The sequence below is a fragment of the Triturus cristatus genome, chromosome 5_1 (assembly GCF_964204655.1).
Source record: "Triturus cristatus chromosome 5_1, aTriCri1.1, whole genome shotgun sequence".
Classification (NCBI taxonomy): Eukaryota; Metazoa; Chordata; class Amphibia; order Caudata; family Salamandridae; genus Triturus; species Triturus cristatus.
The window spans coordinates 620,288,903-620,307,547 of record NC_140587.1 but is presented as its reverse complement, the minus strand read 5'-3'; the positions used below and the strand labels follow the sequence as shown (position 1 = coordinate 620,307,547).

General features: G+C 47.2%; 1 protein-coding gene across 1 annotated transcript in view; it reads left to right on the top strand.

The window, feature by feature from the left end:
* RAB2A (RAB2A, member RAS oncogene family) overlaps window positions 1-18,162 on the top strand; it is a 281,508-nt gene extending 263,346 nt beyond the window's left edge. The window contains exon 8 of the mRNA XM_085605560.1: window positions 16,807-18,162. Coding sequence (XP_085461686.1) covers window positions 16,807-16,899 — 93 coding nt within the window. The 3' untranslated portion in view covers window positions 16,900-18,162. The remainder of the gene's footprint in view (window positions 1-16,806) is intronic.
* Window positions 18,163-18,645: the final 483 nt, after the last annotated feature.

The window sequence follows — 18,645 nt, the reverse complement described above, 5'->3', positions numbered from 1 at the left end:
TTTTAAGGGCTTGCAGGCTACGGCCAAGTCCTTGGGCCTATTGGCCACGCGCACTCCTTCGACTTCTGCTTTACGCTCCTTTCGTGGCCAAGGAAGGGGCGCTCCAGCCGGTCGTTTACGAGCCACAGGCCTGTGCAGCAACAGTCTCAGTGCAGCCGTGTACGTGGGTCCCGCCGATGTGGGTCATGGGGCTAGCGGGCAGGTCAGTCCACCACCACCCCTGCCGCCACTGTCTCAAAACCTTCTTAGTGCGGTGTTTCAGGCCCACCAAACGCCAGTGGGTGGCAGGATTCGCCATCATCTCCCCCACTGGCGCATCATCACTTCGGACAGGTGGGTTTTACAGATAGTCTGAAGGGGCTACTCCCTCCCCTTCGAGACTACCCCTCCAGCCATGCCACCTCAATACCACTGCATGTCAGGGGATCACTTAGTACTTCTCCAGCAAGAAGTTGCGGCCCTCTTGGCCAAGGGGGCCATCGAGCATGTTCCGACGCCAGAAGTAGGTTGTGGTTGTTACTCCCACTACTTCTTGGTTTCCAACAAGGACAAGGGCCTGCGTCCTATCTTAACCTACAGAACGTCAATCGCTTCCTCCGGAAGGAGAAGTTCAAGATGCTCACACTTGCTCAGGTCTTGTCTGACCTAGACCCGCAAGACTGGATGGTAGCGTTGGGCTTGCAGGACCGTCCTGCCGGCCCACCGGCGCTACCTGCGGTTCACGGTAGGCCACGAGCATTTTCAGTTCACGTGCTCCCTTTTGGCCTTACCAGTGCCCCTCGGTTGTTCACGAATTGATGGCTGTGGTCGCAGCTCATCTCAGCAGATCAGGGGTTTCAGTCTTCCCCTATCTAGACGACTGGCTGTTGAAGGCGGGCACGCCCCGGGCAGTCGTCTCCCACCTCCAGACGACGGCCGACCTCCTGCACTTGCTGGGGTTCTCCATCAATGTGCCGAAGTTGCACCGGATTCCCTCTCAGAAGCTCCTCTTTATCGGAGCGGTTCTGGACACTGCGCTGTTTCGGGTTTATCCTCCCGAACAGCGAGTCCAGGACATTTGGGCTATGATTCCGATCTCTCGGCCCTTGTCCTGGGTTTCGGTCAGGATGACCTTGAGGCTGCTGGGCCTCATGGCCTCCTGCATCCTGCTGACCAATCATGCCAGGTGGCATATGTGGGCTCTGCAGTGGGACCTGAAGTTCCAGTGGGCGCAGCATCAAGCGGACCTGTCCGAGTACGTCCAGATCTCGGAGGGCATTGCACAGCAGTTGCATTGGTGGCTGACGAACCAGAATTGGGTCAGCGGCAGATCACTCTCCCTTCCCCAACCGGAGCACCCAGTGGTGACGGATGCGTCCCTCCTGGGGTGGGGCGGCCACATGGGAGAGGCGGAGATCAGAGGCCTCTGGTCTCCGGCGAAGTCCAGGCTCCATATCTACCTTCTGGAGCTCCGAGCGATCCTACTTGCACTGAAGGTATTCCTTCCCTCTGTCAAGGGGAGAGTAGTGCAGGTGTTCAGACAACACCACCGCCATGTGGTACTGCAAAAAGCAAGGCGGGGTGGGGTCGTGGTCCCTATGTCTGGAGGCTCTGCTACTCTGGACATGGCTGGAACGTCAAGGCATTTCCTTGGTGGTTTAACACTTAGCAGGTTCTTTGAACGCCAGGGAGGACGAACTCAGCCGCAGGTGCATGATGGATCACGTACGGTGTCTTTACTCTGAGGTGGCGCAAGGTCTCTTTCAACAGTGGGGAGAGCCTTAGTTAGATCTATTCGCCACCGAAGAGAACGCACAATGTCAGCAGTTCTGCGCGTGGGAATTTCCAAGGCGGCACTCGCTCGGCGACGCTTTTCGTCACGAGTGGAGTTGCGGTTTATTGTACGCCTTTCCGCCTATACCACTTCTGCCCAGAGTGCTGAAGAAGATCAGGCACGACCGGGCCCAAGTCATCTTGGTGGCTCCGGATTGGGCATGAAGGTACTGGTATCCCGAGCTACTCAGTCTGTCAATCGATCCCCCGATACGATTACCTCTTCAGGAGGACCTTCTGTCACAGCAGCAGGGGACGGTCCTCCACCCGAACCTGTCCAGTCTCCACCGCCATGCGTGCAGATTGAGCGGCGACAGTTGATGCCATTTGACTTGCCTCCTGAAGTCTGCGATGTGATTCTGGCAGCCAGGCGTCCCTCCACTAAAATGGTATACGCCTGCAGGTGGAACAAATTTGTGGCATGGTGCACAGCAAAGGCCGTGGATCCCCTTTCCGCCCCTCTTTCTGGGGTTCTTCTCTTCCTTCTTTCTTTGGCCCAGCAGGGCTCTGCTCTGGGCACTCTTAAAGGTTATCTTTCTGCTATCTCTGCTTTCCTCCGGCTCCCTGATCAGCCTTCTCTTTTCAAATCCCCTGTTGTTTTTCGATTCTTTAAGGGCATTACTCACATGTTTCCTCCTGTCCCTTTCGTAATGCCTCAGTGGGATTTGAATCTTGTTTTGACATATCTGATGTGCGCTCCTTTTGAGCCACTTCATAATTGTCCTCTTCGTCTGTTGACGCTTAAGACTGCTTTCCTGGTAGCCATCACCTCTGCTAGAAGGGTGAGTGAGCGCCAGGCTCTCTCTTCTAAGCCTCCTTTCCTTTCTATTCATCCAGACAAGGTTGTGCTCTGCACTCGTCCTTCCTTCCTTCCTAAGGTAGTGACTGCCTTTCACATCGGGCAGTCTGTTACGCTGCCCACCTTCTTTCCGCCTCCGCATCCCTCTAAAGAGGAAGAAGGGCTCCACCGTCTGGACCCAAAACGTGCGCTCTCCTCCTATCTGGACCGCACAAAACAGTTCCGGGTGGACGACCAACTCTTCGTTGGCTACCTCGGCGCTAAGAAGGGGCGGGCGGTGCACAAGCGGACCATCTCTCGGTGGGTCGTTTTGTGCATCAAAGCTTGTTACTCCTTAGCTGAAAAGGAACCTCCTGTAGGGCTGATGGCCCTTTCCACTCGGGCCACGGCGGCGACGACTGCCCTGGGCCGGGGAGTCCCCTTGCAGGACATCTGTCAGGCAGCAACGTGGGCCTCGCTGCACACGTTTGCCAAGCATTATTGCCTGGACAGCCAAGTCCGGAGAGACTGCTTCTTTGGCTGTTCTGTTATCCAGGACGTTCTGGTGTGATTTTGGTTCACAGACCCACCACTGGGGTTGGTATTGCTGGGGTATCTATTCTAAGGTGAGGAATCTAACTAACGTGTTTCTTTCAGATGAACAAGTTACTTGCCTTCGGTAACGATGTATCTGTAAGAAACATTAGTTAGTTAGATTCCTCACCGACCCACCCATCGTCCCCGTTCTGCGAAACGATATCTAGGGTTGAGGTTATCCCTTCCAGGGCCCTAGAATTTGTTGGCACCAGTGTCGGTCTCTTGCATGGCTCTGCGTTCCTGGCGCGGAAAGCTATATACAAGAACTGACATCATCGCGCGAGGGCGGCGTCTAACTACTCCGACGTCATTCCGGCGCACGATGCCGACGACGGACGCGGAGCCGCAGACAACGCCTAGTGACGCGCAAGGGGTATTGCTGACGAAAAATCTTTCCAGATCCAGCCTGACACCTGGGGATATTCTAAGATGAGAAATCTAACTAACTAATGTTTCTTACAGATACATCGTTACCGAAGGTAAGTAACTTGTTCTTATATAACCTGCCCACAGGGTTTCCTCAGATTTCTGTACCTCGTACATTGTTTCTGACATGATAGGTGCACCCAATGGGACCCATTGAAGCAGCATTGTTGGGCTTACTTAATTGCAAAAAACGTATGCAAATTCCTGCTCAGTTGAATAGTGTAATTACATCAAGAATTATATTGACGAAAGTATCCTTTGTCACTACATTCATGTAATTGTTCTGGATAGCTGATTGGTTTGGTTTGGACTCCAGGGATAGATATAGAGTGGGCACAAACAGGAATTCCCCCACTGGTGTGGATTCTGGAATGTACACATGCTTGAGGGAGAAATATAAAACACCACTAACTGATTGCCTTTGGAGGGTCTCGATAGCAGGCTAAGACTCAAGATGAAGAACTGCTACCTAAAAATCTTGGATTTCTTCTACACAGTATGAAACTTTAGTAAAGACAATCATAAAGCTATAACTATGCCTAAAACCAGATTACTGAATTGCATAAGAATATACAGGATGTATTGCGCGAGCACCATGAGTAGATGGCAAAGATATGTGGTAGTACATTTACATCCTAATCAAACCAGAAGCTAAGATGTGCTTTTATGAGTTCACTATCACTCACTGCGTTTGGTATGGAAATCAGTTACCTTCTTTGTTTTTAATAACTGGATCTTTCGATGATCGCGGAAACCTACATGGATGATTACTCTAGCCTTTTTTTGATAGCAATAAGAGAATCCTGTGGTGTAGTAAGAGTTGAAAGAGGTTATAGAACAGTAGGAGGTATAATTGTTGATATGGTGAATCTTCCCTCAAAATTAATATTAATCAATTCAGATAGCTATGAATCTGTTGGACGTTTAGTACCCAAGAACTCCGTTCCTCTATCTGAATCAATATCAATTTGTGTGATATGTAGACCACAAAAGGGAACATTTTTCATCCACGCCTTGCTATTTCAGTTTATACCAAAGCCATTTTGTTTCACATTATTTCGTCATTCTGCATGAAGGTCCCACCCCAGTCCCCTCTCTCTCTCCTTGGGGTGCCATATTTATGTATGGCACTAGTTCATGGCATGAGTGGTGACTTGTGGTTTCTCCCAATGAGATAAAAGTTCCCAGTGGCAACCGTATCCAGATTTACAGCAATTCCTATTTGCTTTACTGAAAACAATCCCCACTGTACCTTACTCCAAAAATCACAAATGGGGAATCCCTTCCTCCCTTATGAAGAGACTGTGTGCCCATCAGCAGCATAGAATGACTTTTCCAGGCAGCAGAGGCAGTACCAAAGGTCAGGAACACCAGCTGCAGCATCCGTTGCGTTCCACCTCGTTTCCAGTCAATCACTTCCAGACCCCTTGTCTTTCCATTCAAACAGGCATCTGGAGCCAGAAGGGAAACCAGTTTGGATTTGCCTACATTACGGGTACTTTATCAGTTTGGACCTGTGGGTCCTCCAGATTGTCCAAGTTGTTTCTGCCCTCCCCTTTCTATACACCCCACCTTACATCCACTTGTTCACACACAGGCTTCAATGGACCATGTCAGTATTCTTTCCAAAGAAGTGTTGATGTTCCTTTCTAAAGAGACTATCAAGCTTGTACCTGAGGTGGATTGGGTTATTACTCTTACTACTCCTAATCCCTAAGAAGGATGCAGGCTTAAGACAGATCCTAAAGATCTGATTAATAAATGTGTTCTTCAAGAAGCAGGAGATCAAAATAATGACCCTTATGCAAGTTCTCCTAACTTTGGACCACAAGGATTGAATGGTGTCCCTGGACCTGAATGATGCATACTTTCATGTACCATTCCTGCAATCCCACCATGAAATATCTCTGATTCATGATAGGCTCATACCATTTCCTGGTCACCGACCTGCCTGTTGAACTTTTGTTGGTCCCTTTGAGCTTTACAAATGTCAGGTCAGTGTTAATGATCCATATTCGCAAATCTAGGCTACAAGTATTCCGGTACCTTGACAACTGGCTATTAAAGGCTGGTTCAGCTCAGCTGGTCTCAAATCACCTACAGAAGACAACATTGTTGTTGTCTACCCTGGGATTTATAATCAGTGAGACTAGGTCTATTCTTCAACCTCAACAGAGACTGCCCTTTGTCGTGGCCATCTTGGACAAGGTCGTCTTGAAGGCCTTTCCTTCTCTACAGAAAGTCTGGGACATCCAAGCTATGATCTCAATGTTTTGTGTGAGTTCTACTGTTTCAGCCCTGATGGTTATAAGTCATAAGAGCCTTTTAATATGTTGGATGCTGCTGGTGCCTCACTCTTGGTGGCATTTGTGGGCCCTTCAATGGAACCTACCCCTGCAGTGAGGCCAGCATTGGGAAAATGTTTCCAACGAGGTGAAACAGGATCTTCTGTGGTGGATGACTGATGTCAGTCTGACTTGGGGCAGGCCATTCTCCATATCCCCTCTGGAAGTCTCTGTGATGAGATTCATTACCCCATAGATGGGAAAGCCACTTAAACCATTTGGAGATCAGAGGCCACTGATCTCTGCTGGAGCAGTGTCAGGACATAAATTAGCTGGAGCTGTGTGCCACCCGGGTAGCTCTCAAAGCCTTTCTGCCTTCCATCAATATGGTATTGCAACAAGCAAGGCGGCACGCGAGTCGTGAACCTTCTGTCTGAAGCATTCTGGCACTTCACAGGATTTCTCTTAAATGTCTATATATGGGGGGGTCACTCCACTTAAAGGCGGACAAACTCAGCAGGCATCATCTTGCCAACCTCAAGTGGCATCTACTTCTGGAGGGCATCTACCCACGGTGGGACAATCGCTTGGTAGACCTTTTTTCTACTTACGAAAACACTTGGTGCCTAGTTTTTGCACTCTTTTTCCCTCTTAAGGATCTCTTCAGAGATTTTGTTACTCTTGTGTCTTGTCTCTGTGCATATGCCCTCGACTTCGGCTGCCTTTTAAGGAGAATTTGCTGTCCCCGCACAGGCAGAATTTTACACCAATTCTACATTGTACACCTCCATGCATAAAGATTGACTGGAAGCAGCATAAAGATTGACTGGAAGCAACTGAGAGGTTTTGATCTTTTTCAGAAGCCGGGGATATCCTTTGGGTTTCTTGTTGCCCGTATTCTACAATTTTGCTAAATGTATTGCCTTGGGTATAAAAAAAAGCATATCCAAGCCTTAAGGCAAACCTGTCTGATGTTTTATTATTTATGTTGTCTTTGACCCAACAAGGTTTTGTTACGGACACAGTTATCATTGGCACATTCGGACTTTCTTCCTTTGTTTGATCAGTCCTCATTATTCAGTTCACCAATAGTGATGCACTTTTAAAATGGCTTTCAAATATTTCCCCCACTTTTCTCTTCATTATGACTCCTGGCAACCTTAATTAGGTCTCACGATTTTTGATGTGTGCTCCCTCTGAGCATCTCAAACTGTGCCCTGAGGCTCCAAACCTTAAAAACGTTTTGTTTCTCAAAGGCCTCCCTTTTGTGCATCATGTCATTAGCGGCAGACCTTGTTAGCCCATCCTCCTTATGCTAGCGTTTTTATTGACAAAGTAGTATCTAGGTCTCGTGCATCCTTTTTTCCTACGGTAGTGTCACCTTTCTGCAAGAGGCAGTCCATCATGCTCTCTGCATTTCTTTTTTCACTGCATCAATCTAAAGAAGAGAACAGGTAGAACCAGTTGCATCCACATGTGCCCTTTTTAAAGTGCTAGGGCTAAGGTGTGCCATATTGATGATCAACTGATTGTCGGGTTTGCTAGTGTGAGGAACGGAAAGGTGGTCCAAAGACAGACCTTGTAATGATGGGTTGTGCAATGCAGGAACCTGTGTTATGCCATGGACAAAAGGAAAGAATCCTCCTGAGGGCCTTAAGGCTAATTCCACCCGGACGAAAGCTGCCACTACGACCCTGACACTGGGTGTTCCAGTGTGTCGAATCTGACTGGCTGCCACATGGGAATCCGGTCATTTTGAGCACTACTGCACATATTTGTATGTCTGCAGGGAGGGTTGTTTTGCCTTCTCCATTCGGTGAATTCCACTTCGCAGATCCACTTCCTTGGAAGGGGTAGTGCTTTGTTATCGATTTACAAGTTGTGCAATCTGTAGTTGGAAGTATCCACCAGAAGAATAAGTGTCTCCTTTGTTGAGCTCTTTCTGGTGGATACTCTAATTGCAGGTTCCTCACTGCCCACCTACCTCGCCATTCTGTGGAGTGGACTTTCAAAAATAGAAATAAGGTCTCAAGTTAGTGTTTTTCACACTGCCAATACAAATTCAGTCTTGGCAGTCACACTCTGGTCTTGGAAAAGAGTAACATAAGCGACGTTGACACGCACAGTGTTGTCATGTCTGGAAGATATTACAGGAGTTTCTAGATGCAGTCTTGTTCTTAAGGAGGTTCACAGGGCTGGGAATCTACGTTAGAGTATCTACCATAAAAGCCCGTTCTGAAGAGAAGTATCTTTTTCTCTAACTCCACGTTTACGTACCTTGATACCTTGGTGTACGTCAATAACTTGTAGCTAGTAGTGTTGCAGATTGATATTCAAATGTCGGTATTGTTGTTAACCGCTCCCTGGTAAAATGGCATTTTGCCAAGTCTGGTGATTAGGAAGCGCTACATAAATTTTTCGCCCCGAAGAACTCCCATGAAGTGTGTGGCACGCATGAGGAACCACTTGTGTTAAAACTTCAGTTTTCAGTGTCCTAACTGTTTTTCTAAAATAGTTTGCGTGGTGCACTGGGGCACAGGGTTGTGTGTGGGGAAATCTCACATAAGTGCCAAATAACGGGTTCTTAGGAGGAGAGGTCCAAGTGCGTTAGACAGACTGACATTGAGCTTTCGTGGCTGGTGTTGAAGGCAAGAGGGGGTTATCGACTTGCCCAGTTACGTTTTGACTCCAAGAGGGTACGAAACAAAAAGCGTAGCCTGGGCTGACACCCCCCAACTTAATGCACGAGACTTTGTAAAGAGTGGCTAACCTTTTGAGGATTTTAAATAAAAGTGTATTTATTCCCTTGCTCAGTGAATGTGCCCGTACTTGTACAGTTTTATAAAAATATTTGTCATAACACTGGAGTGTGCTGGATGAAAGATAATTCCAGATGGCAGCGGGCCCGATGTTGTATAAATTTGTAAGTAATTGGTGCTTCTATTTAAACAGTGATTTCCTTGTTTCTGTCTGGTTTCATGGAGTAGCTGACTGCTTTACTGTGCCTTCTGGAACCTTTCTGTAATGCGCTCTTAAGAGCCAGCAGGCTTGCTACTTGCTTGGCTTTCTTCCAAGTCTGGCTACTTGATTCCTCAAGAAGCAGCTAGTAGTATAGAGGGGCAAACCCAATGAGCCAGAGGGCATGTTTTTTATTAAAAAGCAGTCAAAGAATGAAAAGAAACCACATCAGCTGTTGTCAATACCGAGCCATTGCCAGAAACCCTAAGGCTGCTACTGTTGCAGAACAACTGCCAAGCATTATAAATCTGAGATTTACTGTGACGCAGCGCTTCCTTAAGAGCTTAATTTCTGAAGCTGCTGTATTTTTAGGTGAAATCCACTTGAGGGAGTGAGGTTTAAGATATAAGTGAGTTTGATGAATGAATTACACTCTGTTGCATGTGGGCTTTTGGCAAGCTGCCATGTCTTTGGGGATCACAGAAATTATTGATGACACGGAGTACTTGCACGTCGTCTGGCCTGTGCAGCTGATCCAACAAGGAAAATAAATGTCTGCAGAGACGAAAATTTGTATTGGCCCATGGGGAAACGGAGGATTTCTTTTTCGTTTTTGCTTTTTCGTCAGTAGCTATTTTGACGCCTGTGTAGAGCTGGGCTCTGCCTGTGACTTGGCATCGTCTGCTGAGTGTGCAGCAGTTCCCAGTTAGCAGACTGTGGGCTCTGAGCCATTCACGGCGAGCTGGAGGAGGGCTGGAGAAGGTTGGCCACGTAAAGTTGCATTCACGAAGTGTGACGTGTTGATTGAAACCACACTTTCCACTTTCGGAATTATGAGTTTTATTAAAATGATCAGTATTGTTAAAGTGGCCATCTAAGCCAATGGCAGATCTTTTGGGCTCCTCAAGGTGACCAGTTGTGTGATCCGATTTGCTCTGTTGTGATTAGTTCACTGGGCAGCACTAGCATTTAACGTGGATGACTGGGTCTGTTCAGCAGTGCCTGTAACAGAGGGGGGGGGGGGGGACATCTTTTAAGATCGAGGTTATTGCGGGTTCAGATGGATGTTAAATCATTAAACAATACAGTGGTATGGAACATTAGCCGTTTCTAACTACTGCTTATTTTTGTTATACATTTCAGCTGAGAGCAGTAATGTGGACTTAAAAAGTATTCCTAGACACTTTTTGAGGAGAAATATTAAAGTTTTCCCTCAAATCGACGTGCATGTTTTTGCTATACCACGTTACCAGCCCGTTCAGAATAGAATAGTTCAAGCAGGTCATTTTGAGTTTGACCAAAGAAAGTTATATCTCTGATACTGAAGACCAAATGAGTGTTCGAAAAGTGAAGGCAGCAGTCCTGCATGTGCCAGGTATACAGACCGCATGAAGGTAGCAGTCCTGCCTGTGCCAGGTATACAGACCGCGTGAAGGCAGCAATCCTGCCCGTGCCAGGTATACAGACCGCTTGAAGGCAGCAATCCTGCCCGTGCCAGGTATACAGACTGCGTGAAGGCAGCAATCCTGCCCGTGCCAGGTATACAGACCACATGAAGGCAGCAGTCCTGCCTGTTCTAGGTATACAGACCGCGTGAAGGCAGCAGTCCTGCCTGTGCCAGGTATACAGACCGAGTGAATGCAGCAATCCTGCCTGTGCCAGGTATACAGACTGCGTGAAGGCAGCAATCCTGCCTTTGCCAGGTATACAGACCACATGAAGGCAGCAGTCCTGCCCTTTCTAGGTATACAGACCGCGTGAAGGCAGCAGTCCTGCCTGTGCCAGGTATACAGACCGTGTGAAGGCAGCAATCCTGCCTGTGCCAGGTATACAGACTGCGTGAAAGCAGCAGTCCTGCCTGTGCCAGGTATACAGACCCCGTGAAGGCAGCAATCCTGCCCGTGCCAGGTATACAGACCGCGTGAAGGCAGCAATCCTGCCTTTGCCAGGTATACAGACCCCGTGAAGGCAGCAATCCTGCCCGTGCCAGGTATACAGACCGCATGAAGGCAGCAATCCTGCCTTTGCCAGGTATACAGACCACATGAAGGCAGCAGTCCTGCCCTTTCTAGGTATACAGACCGCGTGAAGGCAGCAGTCCTGCCTGTGCCAGGTATACAGACCGTGTGAAGGCAGCAATCCTGCCTGTGCCAGGTATACAGACTGCGTGAAAGCAGCAGTCTTGCCTGTGCCAGGTATACAGACCCCGTGAAGGCAGCAATCCTGCCCGTGCCAGGTATACAGACCGCGTGAAGGCAGCAATCCTGCCTTTGCCAGGTATACAGACCGCTTGAAGGCAGCAATCCTGCCCGTGCCAGGTATACAGACTGCGTGAAGGCAGCAATCCTGCCCGTGCTAAGTATATAGACAGCGTGAAGGCAGCAGTCCTGCCTGTGCCAGGCATACAGACCGCGTGAAGGCAGCAATCCTGCCCGTGCCAGGTATACAGACCGCTTGAAGGCAGCAATCCTGCCCGTGCCAGGTATACAGACTGCGTGAAGGCAGCAATCCTGCCCGTGCTAAGTATATAGACAGCGTGAAGGCAGCAGTCCTGCCCGTACCAGGTATACAGACTGTGTGAAGGCACCAATCCTGCCCGTGCCAGGTATACAGACCACATGAAGGCAGCAGTCCTGCCTGTTCTAGGTATACAGACCGCGTGAAGGCAGCAGTCCTGCCTGTGCCAGGTATACAGACCGTGTGAAGGCAGCAATCCTGCCTGTGCCAGGTATACAGACTGCGTGAAAGCAGCAGTCCTGCCTGTGCCAGGTATACAGACCCCGTGAAGGCAGCAATCCTGCCCGTGCCAGGTATACAGACCGCGTGAAGGCAGCAATCCTGCCTTTGCCAGGTATACAGACCACATGAAGGCAGCAGTCCTGCCCTTTCTAGGTATACAGACCGCGTGAAGGTAGCAGCCCTGCCCTTTCTTGGTATTCCGACTGCGTGAAGGCAGCAGTCCTGCCCGTTCTAGGTATACAGACCGCATGAAGGCAGCAATCCTGCCCGTGCCAGGTATACAGACCGCGTGAAGGCAGCATTCCTGCCCGTACCAGGTATGTAGGCAGCAGTCCTGCCTGTTCCAGGTATACAGACCTCGTGAAGGCAGCAGTCCTGCCTGTGCCAGGTATATAGACCGTGTGAAAGCAGCAGTCCTGCCTGTGCCAGGTATACAGACCTCGTGAAGGCAGCAATCCTGCCCGTGCTAGGTATATAGACAGCGTGAAGGCAGCAGTCCTGCCCGTACCAGGTATACAGACCACATGAAGGCAGCAGTCCTGCCCGTTCTAGGTATACAGACCGCGTGAAGGCAGCAGTCCTGCCCGTGCCAGGTATACAGACCGCGTGAAGGCATCAAACCTGCCCGTGGCAGGTATACAGACCGTGTGAAGGCAGCAATCCTGCCCGTTCCAGGTATACAGACAGCGTGAAGGCAGCAGTCCTGCCCGTGCCAGGTATACAGACCACATGAAGGCAGCAGTCCTGCCCGTTCCAGGTATACAGACAGCGTGAAGGCAGCAGTCCTGCCTGGGCCAGGTATACAGACCGTGTGAAGATGGCAATAGTACCTGTGCCAGGTATACAGACCGTGAGAAGGTCCTGTCCGTGCCAGCTATACAGACCGCGTGAAGGCAGCAGTCCTGCCTGTTCCAGGTATACAGACCGCGTGAAGGCAGCAGTCCTGCCTGTGCCAGGTATACAGGCCGCGTGAAAGCAGCAGTCCTGCCTGTGCCAGGTATACAGACCGCGTGAAGGCAGCAATCCTGCCTTTGCCAGGTATACAGACCGCGTGAAGGCAGCAATCCTGCCTTTGCCAGGTATACAGACCGCGTGAAGGCAGCAATCCTGCCTTTGCCAGGTATACAGACCGCGTGAAGGCAGCAATCCTGCCTTTGCCAGGTATACAGACCGCGTGAAGGCAGCAATATTGCCTAGGCAGGCAGTGGCGTAACAAAAGCTCCTCAGCCTCTGCAGTGCGGGGGCTCCAAGGGGCCCCTCAGCAAAAGTGATAGGTGGTGGGCCCAGGAGGGGAGCTCACCCTCCATGTATTTGGCAGGAGGGGGACCCTCAAGTTTCGTTATGCCACTGGTGCCAGGTATACAGACTGCATGAAGGAAGCAATATTGCCTGTGCCAGGTTTACAGACCACGTGAAGGCAGCAATATTGCCTGTGCCAGGTATACAGACCGCGTGAAGGCAACAGAAGGACCTGTGCCAGGAATACAGAGAGCGTGAAGGCAGCAGTCCTGCTTGTGCCTGGTATACAGACAGTGTGAAGGTGGCAATAGTGCCTGTGCCATGTATACAGACAGTGTGAAGGCAGCAGCCCTTCATGTGCCAGGTATTCAGATTAAAGGCAGCAGTACTGCCTGCACAAGGTACGTAGACAATATAGAGGAAGTCGTACTCTATGTACAGGTGGGACCGTATACCATACAGTACCCTTTGGGTGTAACAAGTGTGTGCACTCGTTTTTTGCACTCAAAGGGCCACTGTAGTAATACAGGAGGGGCCACAGACTCGTGTGCTGCCCCTTCTGTAACACAGATTTCGCTTGCATTATCTTGAGGGGGCATTTCCTCATTTGCATAGGGCCATAACATCAGGCGAATGAGGCAAAGACTTTGCCTCTGATTCAACGCCATATTATGGGTGAGGCAAAAAGGCTGTCACAAGGCTCACTGACTGTGAGGGCGCCATGTGAAAGTGGAGAAAGGGCTCCCATGAACCCCTTAGACATTCTCACTGCACCCTCTTTTGGGGGTGCCCCACCGCCCCCTTTTAAACTGCAGGTCGGGTACCACCTACGCTCTGAAATACAGAGCAGCTGCTTCATACAGCCAGTATGCCTTTCACTACTGCACTGCCTTTACGGCTACCCTGAGGGCAGTATATTTTATCTAATGGGATACACTGTCCCTACTTGTGCCTGGCGCACCTCATTAAAGGTGCTCTGCAGCCCAAACAGAGTCAGTGCACCCTAAGTATAATGCAGCCCCAGGTACAGAAGCAGTAGTGACACCTGACCCGAGACCCACAGATTTTCCTGGTGCTGCCATATTTTTACTGTCTGTGCTGGCTGCAGTACTACCTGAGGTAGGTATGAAGGACTTGTCCAACATCAGTGTTGTCTTCACCAGGTGTATGATAGCAATACTTCCATCACGTGATGTAATGAAAACTGTGACCACAGCCGCACCCCACGCATATGGAAATTTGTAAACTGTGACAGCAGTTATCACTGCACCAGGAGTACGTGAAGGGTGACTGTGTCAACAAAAGTGTTCTATGCAACAGCTGCTCAGAAATAGTGATGTGCATAGAAAGGTGATGGTCACAACATCAGTAATACATGTGCACGTATATATTGTGCCAGCTGCAATTCTACCAGCACACAAGCAGATTTAGCTCACTAAAATAGTTTGAAAACAATAGGATTCAACATTATGAAAGCAAGAATAGTACCTTTGCGGTACACCCTAACAGCGCAGTCTGCAAGAGCTGTATCGAAATAGTGTTATTCCAGGTGCACAGAAAACAGCACTAGTTGTACACAGCATTCCTATATACCTTAAGCACCTTGCACCTGAAGAATAAAACAAATGTTCTTTGGTTAATTTCTCCTGCTTGTTCACAATTTTCTAATTTCCCTCTATTAAAAAACTTTTGGGTGCTGAATTGTGTGCCAATGTTAGCTATGCACTATTTTATGCTACGCCTTGCATTGGTAGGGCTGGTTCACCGAGTGAATGGCTTGTTTTTGAGATCTGTAGTGATCTGCAGGACACGAGTTCGAATTTTGAGAAGGCGACTTGGTATATTTAGAACCATTAAATTGGGTTGCTGTAACATGTTTTTGATCGCAATATAAAAACAAGTTACTATCCTATCAAAGTTTCCCTCTCTAAGCCTTGTAACTCTCTCTGTTGATGCAAGTTATTTTTTCCAAAATATAATACTTGGTAAATTGGCATGAGTTTATAAAGCTGGAAAATAAGTTATGCTCATGGATTAAAAGCAATACTAACATCTGAAAACTAATGAGCAAGTGTTGACCTATCTCCTTTAAAACATTTTGGAGCAGTAAAGTTGTGAAATGGGGTGAAATTCTTTGTCTTTGAAAAATATCATGTTTCAAATGTAATTGTTTATATTTGCGCAGACATAGGGCCAGATATATACTGAGACTGGATTCAGTAAAAGTAGTTACCAATTGCGCACAGACTTTTACCAAATCCATTGTGTTTCTTCCAACTGACCTCTGTACTAAGAGATTGGTTCCCGATTCGTAGTTGGTTGCAACCTACCGCATAAATATTAATGCGGTGGGTCATAAATTGTAACCCACTATGAATAGCAGCCATCCCAGCGATTGTGGCCTGCAGCTTTAACTAAAGCAATCCTGTTTTTTCCTAATGCAGCCCATTTTCCGTAAAGAAAAACTGGATGCATTTTTTAAAAAAAGTTTAACATTTATTAAGAGTAGGCAGTGGTGTATTGGACTGATTCGGTATGTAGTCACAAATACGAATTGAGAGTGGGTAAAATATTATCAAATCACGATTTGTTTGTTGCATACCAAAAATACTTTTTGCTGTCGGGAACATCCCAGATCTGCAAATCGGTCCTTTCGCAAGTGCAAAAAAGCTTCGTACATCTGGTCCGTAGTTCTTTAGACCCTTCTTTCCCAATTAAACCACACTCCTAGCCAGTTAAAGGATCTTCACCAACAGAAAAATGCTCCTTGCTTGTCATCGCCAGTAAATTCACACTTGTAGCAAGTGTAATACTTGTCTTCACCAACTGGATCATACTCGCAGCAAGCAGTTTACCGTTCTTCACAACTATTCTGACTCAAAGGTGCGCGAGCCCTTTCTACTGACCAAGTCACTGCGAGATCACTGCCCCTTTTCACCAGCCATATTACGCTCACAGCTAAGGCACTGTCCTTCTCTGTAACAGGCCAAACACTGATAGAAACTGACCTGCCTCTCCAAGTAAGTCTGACTAAAAAGTGCACTGCCAAATCAAACTCGGGAAATGCACAACCCCTCGTGCCCCCAAAAAATCTCCTATGATGTGCAGCACTTTTTTTTTTCCAACTAGCAAAATCACAGTCCATGCCAATAGAAACATCCCCTGTGCAATATCCCGTTTAATTTATATCTCACTTGCAGCCAATGACATGACTCTGCAGCAATTAATGATACTCGTTACAAGCGTCCGACCCGTTTCACTAATCGTATTACACTTGTAGCAAGTGTATCACTCGCAGTAAGTGGAATACCCATCCCAATCAAAGCAAATGACCTACAATTAATAAACATACTATCCATTATTGAAATACCACTCCTCGTTCGCCATGATTCAGTCTTACAGAACTGTGTACACAAATGCATCTTCTGCAACAGGTCTGAGCTATTGGCTTTGTCTTTTGGTGTCTTGTGTGATCTCCAGGATATGCCTGCATGGCGTTTTGGGGTCTGTGTGTACGGTATGCTTCTCTTAAAAGAGCAGAAACATGGGCTCATACACCTTTTTGTTAATCCAGGGTTTATCCGCGTAAATCCAGGAGGGTCGGATTGCTGCAATATTTTCAAGATATCCACATAAAGTTCATTTATGTACAATGAAATTAAATGGATATCATTTAGTCCATAAATATCCTGAAAACGTAATCGACCCAGCACTAGTGGCGTAACATAAGCCCATGCAGTGCAAAGGGAGGGAGGGGGCAAACTCCAAGGGCCCCCCCTCAGCAAAAATGGTAGGTGGTGGACCGGGGAGGGTGGTCCCCATCCGTGCACTTTGCAGAGGGGTGCCCCTCAAGTTTCCTTACCCCACTGTCCAGCCCACGATGGACGCAATTGAGATTAGATTATCTGTCTACTTTTCTGACGTATATGGCTTTTTCATGGGCTTCTGTAACGCACTGCATTTTTCTTTCAGGCAAATGGAATTAAGATTGGACCCCAACATGCTACGACCAATGCGGCTCTCGGAGGACACGGAGGAGGGCAGCCTGGCGGAGGCTGCTGTTGAACCTGGTTGTACTTTATAGCTGTCAAACTGGGGCCTGCTACTTTGTTCCTTCGCCCTCCCACTTATACCAAGCGAAATTGAGACTGAGACGTGAAACCATTGCAAAATGGCTTCGGGTTACTGAAGAAGACTTTATCCTTCAAATTCTTGTATAACTTTGAATAAATGGTTAATGTTCATATAAATACATTTTTGGAGATTGTATTCATATCTATTTGCATTTGATTTCCAAGTCAGTTGGTTGTGATTATTTTTGTTAAATGTTTTGTCTTGTGCCCTTGACTACAAACTGAATTGTATTAAACACTAAAAAGTCATCGGAGTATTTTTATCAGTTTGTGTAGGTAGGTTTCTCAGCTTCTGTTACCTGATGCTTAATATTGTCTAACTGTCCTAAAAATGCCAGGCTATTAACAAGAAAACAGAAGGACTCTTTTAATTCTGTATTTATCACTTTCTGTATATATCGTGTAGCATGCTTGGAGGGCAACTGCCAAGCTCGAATATTAAAATAAATCCCACAATTTCTGTAATGTTTAGATCTAAAAAAATCAACCTGTTACGAATTGCTTGGATGCAGAATTTTAAAGCTTTTGGCATGTTCATATTCCCCCCCTAATTTCCCTTCCACTCCAAGAAATGCTTAATGTACATTACTAGAGGCTACGTATGTGTTATATATTTAATGCCAAATGTTGCTCCTTACCCATGGTTTCCACAGCACCTGTTCACGTATGGAATAGCAGCTTGCCTTAACAAATACTGTACCTAGTCACAGTAAAATACAAGGGGTTACTATCCATTTACAATGGCACACTATGGAAGAATCTTGTCACCAGATCAAGTAGCATTGTTGTATTGCCCACTTAATTTGTACCTACTGTATGTTTCACGCAGGACAGTTTTTCAACCTAGATGTACAGTGACAGTGTGAGTAAGGGTTTTCTTTTAGTGGCATACTTGTAATTTTCCAATATATGGTAAGCCCTTTTGGTGTAAAGGTGGCATGATAATAGAACAGACCGAGCGAACGTCCCAATGGAGGCAAAAACATGAACTGCTTTATTACAGCCACTTGTGTATTCTTAATTTTATTTCGTATTTTTTTTCTCTTTTTGCTTTACAATGAAATGGTGACAGCAGTGGAAATAAAATCCAGTGTTTAACGTTCTTTTTATCTGTTCCTTATAATAATGTGCAATCACTCAAAGCCTATATTACGATACAAACCTATGGACAATAAAATAATACTGTATACGCTCATTATTTGTTGTTCTCCAAAAGTTTCAAGGAGACGTGCTGCAGGAAGCATGGATCCTGCAGGCGCATGACGTGAGTGATGAATTGGGGAAATTGAGGGTGCAGATTATGAAGTGCGTGTAGGACCTTTGTTATTGTTACAAGCACTTACATAGCGAACAGTTACTACTAAAGCTTGTTCTGGGTAGTACATGTCGCACAACCACAAAGCGGACACTTGGGTTGAACTTTGTTGTTGTTCATTACGAACCGCTAAAAGCTGAATGACTTCGGATGGTGTCTGCCCACCTGTTACCATTTAAGTTTGTTACCATACATGTAAATTAGGTAGCATCGAAAAGACCAGCAAAATGCAATAAATAAGTAAGATTACATACAAGGTTGAAAATAAAGTTCAGTTGATCTCTTTATTCCCCTTTCACCTGAACTGGATTTGTTTTTTTTTTTGGCACACAGACTTTGTAGGAATAATCAGAGCTCATAGCG